The 17,483-nt window shown below is 37.8% G+C and overlaps 1 protein-coding gene across 9 annotated transcripts in view; it reads right to left on the bottom strand.

Moving 5' to 3' along the window:
• Positions 1-17,483, bottom strand: part of DENND1A (DENN domain containing 1A) — a 421,003-nt gene that overhangs the window by 110,080 nt on the left and 293,440 nt on the right. For all 9 annotated transcript variants that reach the window (XM_048822735.2, XM_075120368.1, XM_075120369.1 and 6 more), the window contains 5 exons: positions 4,724-4,825; positions 4,070-4,157; positions 3,433-3,473; positions 1,509-1,580; positions 290-346 (listed from right to left, as the gene is read on the bottom strand). In XM_048822735.2, coding sequence (XP_048678692.1) covers positions 290-346; positions 1,509-1,580; positions 3,433-3,473; positions 4,070-4,157; positions 4,724-4,825 — 360 coding nt within the window. The remainder of the gene's footprint in view (positions 1-289; positions 347-1,508; positions 1,581-3,432; positions 3,474-4,069; positions 4,158-4,723; positions 4,826-17,483) is intronic.

A 17,483-nucleotide genomic window follows, 5' to 3' on the forward strand; every position in this document is an offset into this window, starting at 1 on the left:
CCCCCTCCCACAATGTCTTGGCACAACGGGCAGGCGAGGGACCACGATAAATGGAACACTCAATTTTCTGGCTTTCGTGGGTTTAAGTCAGAGCCTTAATGTATTTGAAGATAGTTTTTTGTCTGTGAATATTTATAACAGTGTGAAAAATCCAGGACAGCTGGTAATGCATTTTGAAGTGTGCTAACAACACTGTATCAAACAGCTTTCTATTGATCACATAATGCTTTTTGTGGCTAAGTATTTCATACATAAGCGCTTATACATTTTGAATAAGAACTTCAAGTACCTTTTGCTTCAAGCGGTTTTTCACCTCTTTTATTCCCATTTTTGCATGATCTTTTGCCTGCATGAAAAATTAATGTAAGTTAAAAATCTCTTTCTATTTCCAGCAGCGACTGTGCTCGATTTAAGTCCATCAAGACTCACCTTCTCTGATATTGAAAATGGGAAGGAAAAATTGGATCATCAAGTTGAAAACATAATGGCTATAAAAACAAATACAAACCTGAAAGGTTAAAAAACCTTTAATGATACTGCAAAGATTTTGTTTTCTCTGTTTTGATAGCAGGGATTTTTGTTCCTCCCACCACCCCCCAGTTCCTCCTCCATGATTTTTCCTCTCTCTAATTATTTATCTCTGCTGCATGGTGACAATTACCAGCAATAGCACAGCTGTAAGATTCCTCACTGCAGTGTTCTGAATACCAGTTACATTTTACTAGGGCAGGTCCTAAATCTCAGGACCTTTGTCAGGCTGGAGGCAGGCAATAAGGGATAGTTTGAATAGACATCTCACTGCTTTTTGTCATATTTCATAGAATTCAGTATTGAAGAGATCTTGACATGCTTCCATATGTTTTAGCCCTCTGCAGTGAAATGATCAGTTATAAACCATGTTACAATAACAGTTATTAGCTGTATGTTAACCAAGCACTGAACGATTTTCATTTAGAAAACAACCCAAGAAGCTTGGCTCAAAATAAGCAGGTATGAAAAATCTCTGGGGAAAAATAACAGACATTTACAAAAACTGGAACAATTGGCCAAATGAGAGGATTCCCTCATTTCCATGTAGCTGCTCACAGAGGCCCAGGGGTAACAATGGATTTCCAACAGTGTAATGATGAGATAGGAGAGGGGTTTAGTACAGGATATAGGGACCGTTCCAGGAAATAGTGCTATTTACTAAATAGGAAAGCAACTTCTGCACTTTGAAGATAAATCACCTGTCAAACTCATTTTCTTTTACAGTGTAATTAGTATAAAATGTTTCAAACTGGTATTTCAGTTAAACAGAAAATATTTTAATAGAAGAATAGAAATTAAAAACATTTCTGGATACATGCTTAATGGCCTAGTCTCTAGCACTTTATTGTTAATACGCATTTATCTTGTTCAAATAATTTCGTTAGTATAGAGAAAAAACTTTAATCTACAGATTCATTTAACACAGCATCATAGTTAGATTCAGTTGTCTGGGTCATAAGACAATACTCAGTACTTACAAACTTATAGACAGTCTTCATGGCCGGGTTAGCCTTGGTCTTTACTGTATTTATAATGGCTCCACTTCCTTTCTGTAATTACAGTAACAATGGAATCATTTTCATTGAGGCTGTTAAAGCAAATGCCAGTCCAGAGCTATTATTTTAAACAGGAAATAACAGAAAGTATCAATTGTGTTAGATATCAGAGCAATATGCCTAAATGGAAATTTATTTTTATTTATGGTTACATAGTTCCACTCTCTCACCGAGGATTAGATACTACTTTTTCCAGGGCAAATCTGATCCATTTAAAATCATGTTTTAGGACAGAACTTTGCAATATAAAGGTTTCAGTTTCTCATAATAAAAATCACTCCCTTTACCGTATCGAGGCTTCTTCAGAGGTGCTCTCACTAAACAGTGTCCATAACAATTCTTATCACCCCCAAGGGTATCCTGCTTATTGCATTCAAGTAATAAACATGTTTAATACTAAAATACCCTACCAGCTCAACAGGAAAGACTGTACGTTCACTGAAAAAACCCTACTCTCTGCAGTGCACTTTCCTTTTCATGCCCTTGTTTTCTTTCTTACAGATTCTGTATATCTCAGATATGCTGCCTTTCTTAATATCTAAAATCTGGGATAAGGGAAGAATTGAGACAACATGAAATCCAACTACAATCTAAGCATAATTCCAGAAAAGCTGAACTGTGTATAGAGGACACACTAAAAGACATATAAGGCTGTGATATGTCAGACAGAATAATCTATTAGGCTAGTTAGTGTTTTGTTTATCTTCTGAACACCATTGACTCTTGCTGCATAGTACGTTATTTGATAACTAAATCTTGTGTGCAGAGCAGATGGGTAAAATCCATGGAATAAAATTCCATATAATTCCATGATAGTTTATCCTAACATAGAATTATTTTTTCAGAAGTAAGCCAAATTTTGCTTCAATGTATTCTTATATTTATGATGTTATTACATAGCATTTATCTTACTTTAACAAAAAAAAAATTGTAAACTACTGAACATAACCACTTGGATTTTATATTCATTCACACCAATACTCTCTTCTCCTTTCACCATTTTGCATCCTACATATTTGTAAACAAGTGTGAAAATTTTTTTTTAAGCATTATTGGTATTTTAAATGTATTTAATGCACAAAGATCAAGATCATTTTCAGCCTAGCTGTTTGTGCATTAGAGAATTCTACTCATAATCAGGGCTAGAGAAAAATGGGATCATATATTTAAAAAGGTGAGCTCTCCCTAAATAATTATTTTACAGTCATACACAGCCTTAACTATGGATAATTTTAATGTATCACTTATGGTGGGAGGGACTCTTTAAAGTTAGATCCCAATTATTAATCTAAAATCATCATTTATTATTCACATAAAGTGACAAGTTATTTATAAATATTTATACAGTATATTTAATTTATATCAATTAAATAGAGCATTAGTCTAAGCAGACGCAGATAAACTCATTTGCAGCCTATACTAGGCTACAACAAACAATGCTATCCCCTATTCAGTACTTCACATTGTTCAGCTTTTTGAACAGCTTTTCACTGTAGCTTAGGGTTCCACAATAATATTAAAAAGAAAAAGAATGAACTCTGTTCAGAATAGGTAGCAGCATATATCTACATGCCTTTCATATGGCCTCCAAGATGCTAAAACCAGGATTGAAAAATATGAGAAATATAAACTCAGTTTCCCAATTTTTCTTCCTTACTATGTTTTCCCTTCTGTTCTTCGCTCCATATTAACAGCACATTATCTTTTAGCTAGGTTAGTTTTATCTGGTCTAAACTAAATATTGTGGGATAGAAGCTGATCTTGCTCATGCCAGTGAAATTGAATAATGGTGCAATAACTGAATTGTCCAATAAGAACGACAATGATTAGAATACTGTATTCTTACCCTTACTGTAGAGAGCCACTGGTGGTACAGTCTGTCACTCCCTGGTGATATAGAGGAAAATTCTTTATTGATAAGAAACGGGATACAAATGAGAAAAGCTGGCGTTCAACTGTGTATAGTGGTAGTAAAGTATAGATATTTAGAAGAAGATGTCTACCCTTTTCCCCTTCTGGGAACAGAATAACCAAAAATTAACAAGGTAGCCAGTGGGCGAAAGAAAGGTGGGTAAATGGAATTATTATTTTTCCTGGATTTTCTCATATAGATTTGAGAAAGTTAATGTTTTTTTTAATGGTCATGAAAAGAAAGAGAAGGTGTCAATGGTTAATTCCAAAGTTTCTCAGTTCTGACATGCAAGACCTGTTCTAGTTTTGTGTTAGATAGCTAACCAGACAGTATTGCTCAGAACAAGGCAGGGGTTTGTAACGCCAAACAGACAATGAAGGATATATTTATTTATCCAAGTTGGGATTGAGATCTCCAGAGAAAAAAGGACAGCATCAATCAACACACTTCAACCCATAGACTGAAGCTGGTACAATTACTCAGGCAAGTGATTTCTCTGACCTATTAAATCACAAAGTATAAGGTATTGGATACTATCCAAAAATCAGTGGAATGAACAGATATTTCTTACCAGCATATTCTCCCATATTTATCTCTTCTTCAAAAACATCACTGAAGCCCTCTCCAGAGTTGAGACGATCAAGGCGTCCATCAATAAACTTTAAAACAGGGGAAGTATAATAAAAATGTGTGAACAGATAAAGCATTCAATTCTACTGCACTTCAAAAGATTATTCTGTACTTTCTCCAGAAGGACAAAGTTCCAAAGTCTTTGTGGGGGACAGCCTTTAAATAGGTAGACTGGAGAAAGGAATATCACTTTGCCAACCAGTATGACAATTCTTTATTTCAGAGCAGTCAATGATGTGGTTTTTGGCCTTCTTGAAATGGCACAGTAATACCCTAGTTTATACACTGAAGCTTACAGACACATCAGCTCAAACTGAAGCCAATGAGAATTTTGCTATGGACTTCAATTGGAGGGGAACATAAATTATAGTTATTAAAATACAGAAATTCTTATAAATTGGGTTTAATCCATGCCAGAAAATAAAAATTAAGTTACTGTTGAAGGAGTGACATATATCTTAATTACTAAATTAAGGAACTAATTTTTCTGAGTACATGGTTAGTGTAGATCAAAGAACATAGGAATAATGTTGATAAGAAAAACAGTTCTTTTGTGAAATAAGCTACAACAATGCTGAAGCAATTAAAACAATACCTGCTTAAAGAGCTGGAGCTGAATAGCATTCTGAAGAAACTGCCTCATGGAAGTAGAACGATGAGAGACAAACGTTTCTTCACAAAAAGTGATTGGCTCCTCCTGTAAAGTTCAGAGCATTGGAAACACTGAAACAGCTTTGCTTGAATAACTGAGTTTGCATTTTATTCTATTTTCCTTCAAAAAAAAATTAAAGACAAGTCTGATATGAAGTTGGATAAACTACTGTTCTTCTCAGTTCACACATGAGAGAGAGTGAGAAAGGACAGAGCTGCCTTTAATCATGTTACTTAGAGATAATGTACAAAAACTGTGTGCAGTCAAGATAAAACCCATTTGCTCTCTGCACATTTTGCTATGACTGAGTGGGGGGGGGGGAGGTTTCATTCCCCCAAAAGGTACTTTCTGATTTAATACCTCAAGAAACTGACATAGAAAAAGTTCTCTAGTTTTGTGTATTCAAATCCTCAAATACCTCAAAACACGCTTTGAATCGACCCAGAGAGTTAACCTGCACAAACAAGTCTGTAATTTCTGCTTTGTGTTCTCTCCACAGTTCAGAAAGAGAAGACTTTCATATCCTGAATTGAATGAAATTTCCCTTTTTCACAGGCTTGTTGGCAAAAGACAGAGATTGTTTTGAAGCTCTACTTTTATCTTATTTTAATGAGTTATGTTAATGCTGAAGTCTGCTGTGCATCTGCCATAAGGGCACAAATTTCCTCCACATTTAAATCTACAAATTCTCAGCATAGCGAGTAAATTCATGTATTAAGTTTCAAAAATGGCAGTAACAAAGAATGATAAAATTATGTTGATGTAAAATTAATGCTGAATTCTTTTCATGCTCATATAAAAATATAATCAGGGCTTTTCATCTGGAAAGAGTTTAGAGTCTACACACTAGGCAGCAGAGTGCCTGAAAGACAGAACTCCCTCTTTAAGAGCTCATTTTGGTTTCAGTTCCCCCCAAATCCTTCAGTTTAAGAATCTGAACTATTGGTGGATGTGCTATGTCTCAATCTTACCACAGTAAGCAAAGTAGCAGCCAGTGCAGCATTACTGGAGGAGATGGGAATGAGTTTCTTAAGTGACACTGGACAAAAGTTCTGGATAATGATTAATGTCTTATCTTATCTCAGCAGTATAATCTTCAGCTGAATCACTTTCATAGGTATTTAGGGGACCCCAATCACTGCAGTATGTAGGGAGAGAAAGTGTGAACTACAAAGATGTACGTACTCCACGCCTTTGCTGTCTCCCAGGCTAGGCTGATGTAACATGCTCCTTAATGGGTTTCTTTAAAAAAGGATCTAGAAAGAAACATAAGTGTTTGCAGAACATGTCTGTATACTTGCTCCTCAGGACAGGAATGGTCTTACCTCCATGATCTACACTGGCTGTTCATGTGCAAAAGGCCGCATTTCAAGGGTCTTTGTACCTAGATAATACAGGGCTCTATGTACTTGAGTGATTGACTGTCACCCTGTGCTTATGCTAAGCAATTAGATCTGGACAGGAAGAGTCTACTGGTAACAATGTCCCTCTGTAACTATTTCTAACCACAGGTTTCAGAGGAGCAGCCGTGTTAGTCTGTATCCGCAAAAAGAAAAGGAGTACTTGTGGCTCTTTTTCTTTTTTGCGGATACAGACTAACACGGCTGCTACTCTGAAACCTGTCATTATGCAAGGCACTGAATTTAGCAGTATGGAGTGGAAATCCATCAACTTCATGAAAAAACTCATACAGATACAGACAGACATTATCTTCCTTTTATAGTAACACCCATTGTTTCACTTTCTCTGTGTATATAAAATCTCCCCACTGTATTTTCCACTGCATGCATCCGATGAAGTGAGCTGTAGCTCACGAAAGCTTATGCTCAAATAAATGTATTAGTCTCTAAGGTGTCACAAGTCCTCTATTTCTAACCAATGCTTGAAACAGGACTCATGATTACTGCTAAAATTGGGTAGGTAAAAAGGCACATGCCATTTCACTGGGAGTATCTAGATTGCTTTGATCCCTTTGGCCTGTCTGGTGAAAAAGCTCATTGCACCCTTAAACATGGCCAACATTTATGTTTGTTTTCAGAGCTCAGGCACAAGGTCTGCAATAGGTGTGAGGGGACTGAAGGGACTGAACGGGACTGGTGGGAGAGTTCACGTGTCAAAAGGAGAGCTGAGGCACACAGGAGTCTGGAAAATGGGAAAACCTATTAATCACATTTGACAAGGAATTGGTATTTTTGCCCAGTATGATGTCCCCTTGTAACAACTTTGCATATAAGTAAAATAGTTACTACCCCACTTTGTAAAGAAGAGAGTCACAATGCCACAGATCACTACAACTAGAGAGAGGTGATCTAGAAAACGTAGACACTACAAATGCTATACCGCGCCAAATGAACTACAAGGAACTATTCTCTTCTGGACACACAGGAATGCCATGCCCCCCTTCATATTAGTGAAGCTATATGTGTAAGGCTCTATTTATTACTGGGATCAGAGAGTGGGTAGCTACAATGTCAGTAACAAATGGTGTCACAAATAGGATTCTAACAGTCTCCTTGACCAGTATAAGCAGGCATTTGCCCTGAGAACCCAATTACAAATGCTTGACAAAGGCTCTGTCTCACTATGTTTGTAACTGACATGGCCAGGGTCCCAGTGTGAACAGGACATGGAGTTCTCTAAAGAGAGTAGCATGCGTGTCTATATACATTTACTCTGGGATCAGAGAAAAACCTGAAGAAGATTTGGCTTTCATTTAAACCTTCATTTCAAAACATTTGAAAGGAGAACAACCAACTTACTCTTTCACAGCCTATAAAACTTCTGAAGCTCCCACAAAGATCAGGCAGGGTAAGAACTCTTTGGAAGGAGCAAAGCGCTGTCAAATAGAAGTTCACTTTGCTCCATTTTATACAACATTTGGCACTGTGACACAAACTCCGCCCCATTCAGTTGAAATGATCTCCTATCCCTACACATCAACATGGAAGCAGAGAGAAGCCTGGTATAATGTTAGCACACTTTCTTCCCCGGACTAGTAATGATTTAGTTAGGTGGTCTGGTTGATAGACCTTTTGGCTTCTGTAGAGCCAATTCAGGCTTCACTTTTGCTGGACGATAAAAAAAAAAAAAACCAACCCAACAAACCGACTTTAATCATTCAGGTCAAGACGTGAGTTTTCTGGCTTAGAATCCATTAGTACCAGTTATCCTCCATGACCTGAAGGAGAGTGAAAACTCATACTACTTAACCCCATCCTCAGCTTCATTACAAAAAGAAAAGATGGATTACAGGACTGTCTTCTTAACAGATGTAGTCAATTGTAAATTATACAGCTAATCAGCTCTGCTGTCACTGACAGGTGACATTGTGCAAAGGGAAAATTCTAGGAGATGCAGGTGTTTTGTGAAAGTAATGGATTTGCTCAAGCATAAGACCATCATTATAACAACATCAGTTAACAACTCTTTCATCTATTTAACTTGCAGTTTCCAGCAGTAAGAATTTAGGTTTTTATCAATCTAAAATGTAAATGTCTGTTATTCTCTTTTTCCACTTCAAACCCTCTAAAGAGGCCAGGATCTGGCATTGTGGATGCAAGAAATGCATGCCTATTGTAATCCTATCGCAAACATGTGTAAAGTTTTGACACAGGAGAACTTTCTTTTAGTGACAGAAATTATGCACAAATTCTAAAGAGATTTTGCTCATAACCACATATACAAGGGGGGGCATTTTCAAAGGTAAAACTGGGAGCTATGTGCCCATCTCTTACTGAATATCAGTGTCCTTTGTGCCATTGGAAATCTCCTCACAGAATAATGAAGATCATTAAGACAGCGTAGCTACCTCATGACCCTTTATAAGCTGAACAATCCAGCGTACTGCTCACTCTGGCCATGCAATTTGTTGTCAACCTCGTTATTTTTAAATTGGCAAGTCAATTACATTTTAAAATAATGTTTAATTCCTGCTTAAGATAGGCAGCCCTAAATGAAGAGCCCAGGATAGTACAAGTACCACTCAAAAGGGATTTACCTCACACTGTTCTGGAGTGCTGCAAACACTGTCAGTTTCTTCCAAATGCTGCTGTTTATTTTGGAAGCCACAGGGCAAGGAGAAAGAGAAAAGCATGCATCGCATAGCTATGACACCCTCGTCTTGTAAGGAGATCACTGCTTCCGGAAGAGGAAAATGTTCTGCAAGTGGCTATAGGAGCAGCAGCACTGGAGACCTTTACCAGCAATACAAGCATTGTATCTGAAATGGTTGACTCAGCAGAGCAGTAGGGAGACCAGTTGGATAGTGCTGGCAACAGCTACCACATTAAACACTACAAAAATCATCTAAAAAGAAGGGAGGCAAAGGACTATGGAGGCTGAAGAGAGGGCAGGATGGTGCATGGCACAGACAAAGCAGTTAAAGAAGGGTTAGGAGACATGAGGAAACAAAGATCCACCTGTGAAGGGCTATGTATACAGACAAAAAGACAGAAAGACCTATCCACTTGGTGAAATCACAGCAGTTCACAGGCCTAGAAGTCCTTTCTCATGCAGAGAAGAGGTGACACTTAGATGCACGTCAGTGGTGCAGGAAAACATAGCTGTTGCTGTAACTGCTGGAGAAAGCACGTCTCATTAAACTCCAGTTTGAATTATTATTTCAACACTGAGGGTCTTGCAAGGAGAAATGCAGCCTTACAATCTGGTACCTAGAGTAAAAAATACTGGAGACCTGTTCAGAGAATCCAAAAAACTATGCCATGGAAAATATGACTAGCATCTCCTGCATTATCACGGACACTATGTGGTGCGTGCTTCTGAATTTCATTCTGGTGTGTACGTGTCTTTAAACAATGTAGCCTCTCTAATAAACACACAAGCCATTAGAGCTGTTCTGTACCTCAGTCATTAAATGAAAAAGTGGGTGGAACGAGGTGACAGCTTGTAGGTTGTTGGTTAGTCACTGCACAATTTGAATACGTTGTGAAGATAACAAAAACCCAAATATACAGCAAGAACAATGAAACTATACTGCACATGTAAGAGATTAAGATAGTTTTGTTTTATTACCTTGATGTTACACATAACGGTGGCCTTTAGAATACTGTCTATGTTGTCAATGACAAAGTGAAACCTGCAGTGATATTCTGGGAACTAGTATCCCAAATTCCAGCCAGAATTAGAATGAAACCAAGACACGAGTATCATCCTACTAATATGCAACAGCAACCCCAAGAAAGGCAACTCCTCTGCAGACCTTACAAGAACAGTGAGTGAAATGTTAAGTAAAGATTAGCTTATCATAGCTGGAGACAGATGATCACTCAGTCAGCAGGATTCCATACAGACAATTTTAAGTTGGTTATAGATATATAAAGGGCAATTGGCTCGTTTCAGTTTCTCTTTGCAATGACAAATAACCTTGCCATAACCAGTGCATACATTCAGCACAAGAAAGCTCATCTCTATCTTTCTTGGTTGTAATGGAATCAGGAGGGCATGGATCAAATACATCCTAATAAGCAAATGATACCATATTTTATTTGCAATTCAAGATACTGCTCAGGAACAAAGAAATCTCTCGCTCACATATTTAACTACATTTGTCATAATGAACAATAAATTAAGAACCAATACTCAAAAGAGCAAGACCAGTGCATTAGGTCTATTAGGATGCCACCAAATGTGACAAATTTGGATTGCTAACAGAAGCTACTTACATTATTTGAATGCAAGGAATAGGCTTTTGCAAATATACTTCATATTTACTATGCAGGCTGTACCCTACCTTGCATTCTTATGTATACACAATCTCTATTATTGGTCAATTTTAGGGTTTTCTTGGGTATCTAAGAACTGGCAAAGTGTTTGGGCACCATTCTTTTTATGAGTTTACAATGTCAAAAAAACTTGGACAACTCGCCTAAACACTCACTACTACTGGCTATTGGCAGATTAGATTGTCTTTGCAAGTGACACAGAGTTTGGCCAGCTCAAAACACACAAAAATAATATTCCACTTCAGTAATAATCTCATAAAAGGACAGGAATTGTGCGAGTAACGATCACAGGACATGAGATCACCAGCCATCACCATAGTCAATATGTCCCTGCCTGGTAATATGAAATTACTGAGGGTCCAGGGAAGAAGCAAGTTTGTAGCCTCAGTAGAAAAGATACAGGACCTAGGGATGTTTTGTTGATGTTACTAGATACAGACAGGCTCTATCCGGCTCTGTAATGCCCACATGGACTCACACAATGTGTTTCCCCAAGTCCTAATCTGGATTGGACTAAACCGTCACAGAAGTGAATTCTGGCTACCCTAGTGGGTTCACCCCACAAAATGAGGGTTTTTTTCACTGAATGAAGATGGGGTGAGGGGATTGTTGACTGATTGTTGAGTGATTTGTGAACAAAAGTCCCATTTTAAAAAAATGACTGCCAATTAGCACTCTAAGTCTCATTGAAAGCCTTCTTCAAGTGATTTTATGCAGATGTTTGAAACCAATGAGACTTAGTGGGACTCAGGTGCTTTTGAAAATTTTACTCATAGGCACTTCCAAAAATGCCAGAGAGAATTCACTTTACAAGTCTTAATTGGATAAGGAGCAGATCTGTCCATTTTGATGCAAGTAAAACCACACCTACAGCAGCAAAACCAGAAAGATAAAAACCCCTAAAAGATTCAAGATTTATCGTCTATTCACAAAGAATATGTTCAATATATACACCTACTACAGCTATCTGAAGCATTTTTACCACTATAGTCACTGACAGCTTAAGTCAACAAGAGCAAAGCAAAATTAGGGATTTAAGAATTCATATCAAGTGAAAAAATACATCGATCAGCGATATGATTTGCAAGACAATCTTTTCTATCATGGTTATTAAAATAGTGTACCAATTATATTTCTTTTACTCCATCAACAATTCAGTGGATTGTGAATTGTGATCAATTCTAAAAATAACCTAAATATCTTAAAAAGTCATACACCTTATTTAGGCATATTAAAATCACAACGGAATTTTTAATTCTACACAATTGGGTGTCTGCAATACTTAAGGGCACAACAAGGCATAGCAAGAATGATATTGCTTCTACTTATCTAACTGTATCTAGTTAGATTTGATTAGACATTTTGCATATAAATGCTATTACGAGGAAGAAATGATTGCACAATAGTTTGTTTTGAAAGACTTCTATTACGCAAAACAAAGAACCTTGCGGGCCAAAAAAGAAACTCAAAACCTGATCAACATTAACCAGTCCAGATACCTAATTAGACCCAACAGGCAAAATCTCCCCTCCAGAGCTACAATATTTTACAGATTAAGAACAAAGGGACGAAGATAACAAGTAACTTGCACAAATTCACAGAAGTCTCTGGCAGAGTATGGAATAGAGCCCCAATTCCCAGAGTCCTTGTATGGTGCCTTAACAACAAGACTATTTCTTCCTCTTCCTACTTAGAGGTATGTTAATGCATTAGTGTGTTTAAAGACTCATAAAAGATGTAATAATATGGAGTTACGAGCAGAGAGTCTTTAGCGTGATCAGAAAGCAAGCCTCAATTTAACTACCTGTGCTAGGAATGTGCTCTATGCCCAGCATATACGTTACTGCCACACTGTCTCCTTTACTGGTCTACGTTGATACTATTATACAAAATCCCTGCGGCATGCGTGCAGTCTCATCATTAGAAATTTCAGCTGGCAAGGTAATTTTGGGGCCGATTCTGTAATCACTCCATATGCAATACTCTCATTTAAGTCAATGAGTGCTGCATGCAAAGCAGCTACCGATTCAAAGCCTCTATAATGCAAAAGTCCTTTTCTATTATAGCCATTGTGGGAGTACTAGTGACACTACAATGAAGGAGAAAATTACAGTGTTGTTACTCATATGAGCTATTTTCTACCATGACAAAATATTACGAAGAGCGTGGGATTGAAAATACAGATAAGCTACACACACACACAAAGAAAACGTTGATATTCGAACAAAGAAAATTTCAATATATTAAACAGAATGTTCTGTTAATAGAAGATATAAGGTGATCCACTTCACAAATGAAAAGTAGGTGGACAGGATTTAGAGACAGCCTATGTTCCCAGAGATCAAGACTGGAGATATTTTGCTTTCCTTTAATTTCTTAGATAACTATATCAAGCCTAAACTCATTCAGTCAGATTATACTCTGTATAATCATGAGGAAGAACTGTACTGAAGAAAGTAAAACTCCTTCCCATCCCATGGAGTGACTCAAGAAGGGACTGGTTTCAGAGTAACAGCCGTGTTAGTCTGTATTCACAAAAAGAAAAGGAGTACTTGTGGCACCTTAGAGACGAACCAATTTATTTGAGCGTAAGCTTTCGTGAGCTACAGCTCACTTCATCGGATGCATACTGTGGAAAGTGTAGAAGATCTTTTATACACACAAAGCATGAAAAAATACCTCCCCCCACCCCACTCTCCTGCTGGCAATAGCTTATCTAAAGTGATCACTCTCCTTACAATGTGAATGATAATTAAGTTGGGCCATTTCCAGCGCAAATCCAGGTTTTCTGGGACTCAGATGTAACCTATTGATAGAAAAAATCTACCACAAAAACGTTAAAAGTTCAGAATCATCCTCACATCTTACCCAATGTGAGAACAAGAGAAACAAATGAAGGATGGGGGTTACAACCTTTCATCCTGTTAATTCAACCAAGAACCCATCATCAGACATTGTGTCCTGCTGGGGACCTCAGAACAATATTGACAGTGTCACCCTCCAATATCAAAATGCCTGAGGGTTCAGAGATGAGTAGTGAGTTGATACACATGAAAAAGCAGAGGATAAAAAAATGCATGTGTTGTGGGGGTGAGAGAGAGGACAGTCAGAGATGTAAGAGTACTTGAGTTTTGGAGATAAAATATCCAAAAGAAATAAGGCATCAAGAAAAATTCCCAATGTGGACATTTCTAATTGCACAAATAAACTGCTCTTCAGCATATTGTATGTATTTCAGTCAGAATAAGATTCCTCAATTAAGTATGTAACTTCTACGTAAGATGATCCCAACACAAGAATCACACCTAGCTTTGTGCTGGAGTACAATGGCTGTTTTGAAGGTTGGAAGCATCATAACATCCCACCAGTGGAGGGTAGGGTGGGGGGGAAAGAGGACAACAAAAACTATGGCTAGCTTGAAGCAGAACTTGGGAATAGAGGAGAGAAACTTTAGCTGTAAAAGTAACACATAACAATCCTCTTCTGTCCTAACCCACTAATACAATCCTCCCCACAAATAACATAAATCTAATGGAATGAAGAACAAGTTTTAAATTTCACTAGCTAGGGACACCTAGTCACTGATGGATTTATTAATATGTGAAAATAAACGGATGTAATAGCGATGAACCCTCTCACTATATCCACGGTAATATAAATGTCTATTATAAAGCCTGTAGTGCAGCCTGATTTGTCCTCATGTTACTTGTCCTGTTAATTGGGTGGGGAAGCCTCAGCAGGACACACAAAGGAGGAATTTGAAAATTCTAAAGGCTAATTGACAATGCAGCAGGACTGTTATTCCGAGGAAAAAGGATGGTTTAGAGGAGAAGCCTGTTTAGAGGCTGAATGTATTAGGTCCTCTGGGAAGGTTAATCACATTTCTTCTATTCTAGTTACGTAACAATCTCTGGGGAAATCCAATCAGTCAATGAAATAAAATATATTTACTATAGTTATTTATACACGTGGGATTCTGTGACCCAACAGCTTGGGTCACTAGGCTGTTAATAGTTACATTACAGCATTCCTTCGTGGGGATCTGTAGAGCTGCTCAAACATTTCACCTATGTTGGATCTAAGGCAACTGCCCATTTATTATCCTTATCAGAATAGAAGAAATGTATAATACATATCTCTGGTTAATACACAGGAGAATCGTGAGATCAAGTCCAGAATGACCCCTAGACACTTTTCCTTAGAAGTAGAAAAAGGATACCAAATAGCATTCATTACATTTAAAAAGTAAGGAGAAATGTCTTATTCCTTTTCTAATGTTCGTACACTCATTATTTCCCTACAGAGAGTCAGATACCTGAAGCAAGAACGTAAGTGTCACTCCTAGTCAGAACGGAATTCATTGTCAGAATGGCTATAAACTATAGGGAACCTATTCCCATAGCCAGAAAAAAAAAGGAGCTCATCCTGACATCTCTACTTTCCATTCACTTTTGACAGAGCTCCTGCTTTATTTGAACCAAGTAGAATCTCTCGGTCTTGCCTTACAAATAGGCTTCATTTGCTTTTGTCATATCCAAAAGCTATAGACCTTTTATATCCGGCCTGCTTTTCTTCTTTTTCTCAGGCTTCCCTGTAAAGTGACTCTTCCTCCTCAGCAGAGTATCTCACCTCCTACAATCTCTCCACTACTTCCTTATCTCCAGCCTCCAGAGAGCTTGAGAGGCTTCCTAACTCCATGCTAACAGTATTAACATTCACTGAAAAAGAAGATGCCTCTTACTGTCACTAAATTCTTTCCTGAAATGGTCCTATACAGAGAAAACTATATTCAGTATGAAGGCAAAAGTATGTTTCCCTTTCCCCACTTCACTCTTAGGATGTCCTTTTGTGCTTAACCCATGATGAAGTAAATGAAGGGGATTTGTTCTGCATTATTTCAGAGCTCCCTGTAACACTGAAGTGGAGCTTTGCAGAAGTGTAATTATTTAAAATCTGGCCATGTGACTCCTTCCCACTCCCATTATACCATCCTCACACATTTCCAACATGAAAACTGTGCAACATTTCTGCGCTTTTTTGCAAGAGGAAAAATGCCATCTAATTAGACCACATGTGCAGAGAAGCATCTGGCTCAGAGCGCAGCAGTTTACACAGCTCCTTGAGTTGTCGTGGAGACAACCACATGACCAGCTTAGAGCTGAAACTCTGGGGCATGAATCCAGATGCACTCCTAACATATTCTGACAGAGAGCAGATGGGCAGCTATTTGCAGGGCCAAAAAATGCCAACTCTGCTCCCCTCCAGACCTGCACGCCCTCAATGATCATTTTCATCTTGTAAAGTTGTTCTTATCTGCCCTGGAACCACAAGTTCTTTTCATGTACGAATCAGGGCTATAGCTGCCATGAGTGCAATCAGATTAACTAAACTTAATTTGCCTAAACTTAAACACTTCCACATACATCAGTAAAAGCACTAACAATTCATGAAGTATGTCTCAGATACCTGCTACTTCACTCATTTTGATGCTTTATTCTTGTACTCAATTCAAAGTATATTCATGAACAAATGCCTGCGAATTTCTGTGACTCACATACAGTGAAGGATTATGTACAGTTGGTGAGACCTGATGCCAGTTCAATTATCACTAACATATCAAAACCAAATCCCCTCTGCACTAGGGCAAGATTTCTTTAAATACACACCTTTTTAAAGAGCAGAAAGACCTTGTTAAAATGAGTTTGACATCCGTCACTATATTCTCTGCAAGGCCATGTGCAAAAGTACATTTTGTATATTACACTGGTTACAAATACTAACAGTTAATAGCTAAAAATGTGAGAAATAACTTGTATTTTTAATCGAAGATTTTTTCAAATCTAATTCTCTTGAGGTTTTCATCCCATTTTTCATTCTAGTCTGCTTTACACAGGAGATCTTTGCAACACATGATAGAGTATCTCCTCCTGCAATGTCCTCAACTATAGGAAAAGAAGAGTGTTAACAGATGGGATATATCCAGCAACAGATAATGTAAGTGATGATTGTACGTGGTTAAGTGAACTGAGTGTCTCTAAAAAAAGCTAACAGACAACAAAACTTATTTTGTGCCATCAGCTTCATACTGTGTTATGTGAAGAAATACCCACACCAATCCAAAGACAAACAGAGCCAATGAAGGAAGTAGCAGATATGACAAGATCGTGTACTATAGGTGCTATAAACAGACAGTTATTTTGAATCATGAGAGAAAATTTTTATATATATAGGTGAAACTGTTAACATCTGTAGCCATTGTAAGACCCCATTTTCAGTTGCTTATAACTTTGCCAAACTGTTTGAGCTGAAATTTTCCATGCCCAATATCTGCATTAGACAGATTTTTTAAAAAAAATATTTCAGCTAAACTGGTTCAACCTTTCCTAAGAACAAGATTAGAGAAAAATAAGTTTTGCTCATATTAAAAAAGATATTACAACCATTTCACTGAGCAGCTCAAAGCAGGCTTGATATTTGGCAGGGGATCACCCGGATGTCAGGGATGGAGCCTTTTGCCACAAAAATGTGCTCAAGTTTGTCCAAACTATAATACTTCAGATAAAAATAAAAATAATAGTATTTCAGTTTGCACATGCTCATTAGAGACTTGCTAGGAGTTCAACAGTTACATTCTCTGAAGATTTTTGTCTGCACGGAGTATGGTCTAAACCAGGGCTGCTGGGGCTAAGCAGGACTTGCCCTGCAATTGCTTCTCCTGGCTGCCTGGCACAGGAATTGAGAGAACTGAGTGACTGAGGTAGGGAATTGCAGGAAAAGAAAGGACGGTCTCATAGTTAAGGACCTAGTTGAATGACACTTGGCAGCAGTGGATTCAATACCTGCCTTTGCCACAGAGTTCCTGTGGGATGCTTGGCAAGACTCTTAACATAAAATTTTCACAACAGGTCACTAATTCTGTGTTCTTCATTTTCTGGTGCCCAGCTTGAGACCCCTGGGACCAG

This window comes from Caretta caretta, chromosome 16 (genome assembly GCF_965140235.1).
Source record: "Caretta caretta isolate rCarCar2 chromosome 16, rCarCar1.hap1, whole genome shotgun sequence".
In the NCBI taxonomy this organism is placed as follows: domain Eukaryota; kingdom Metazoa; phylum Chordata; order Testudines; family Cheloniidae; genus Caretta; species Caretta caretta.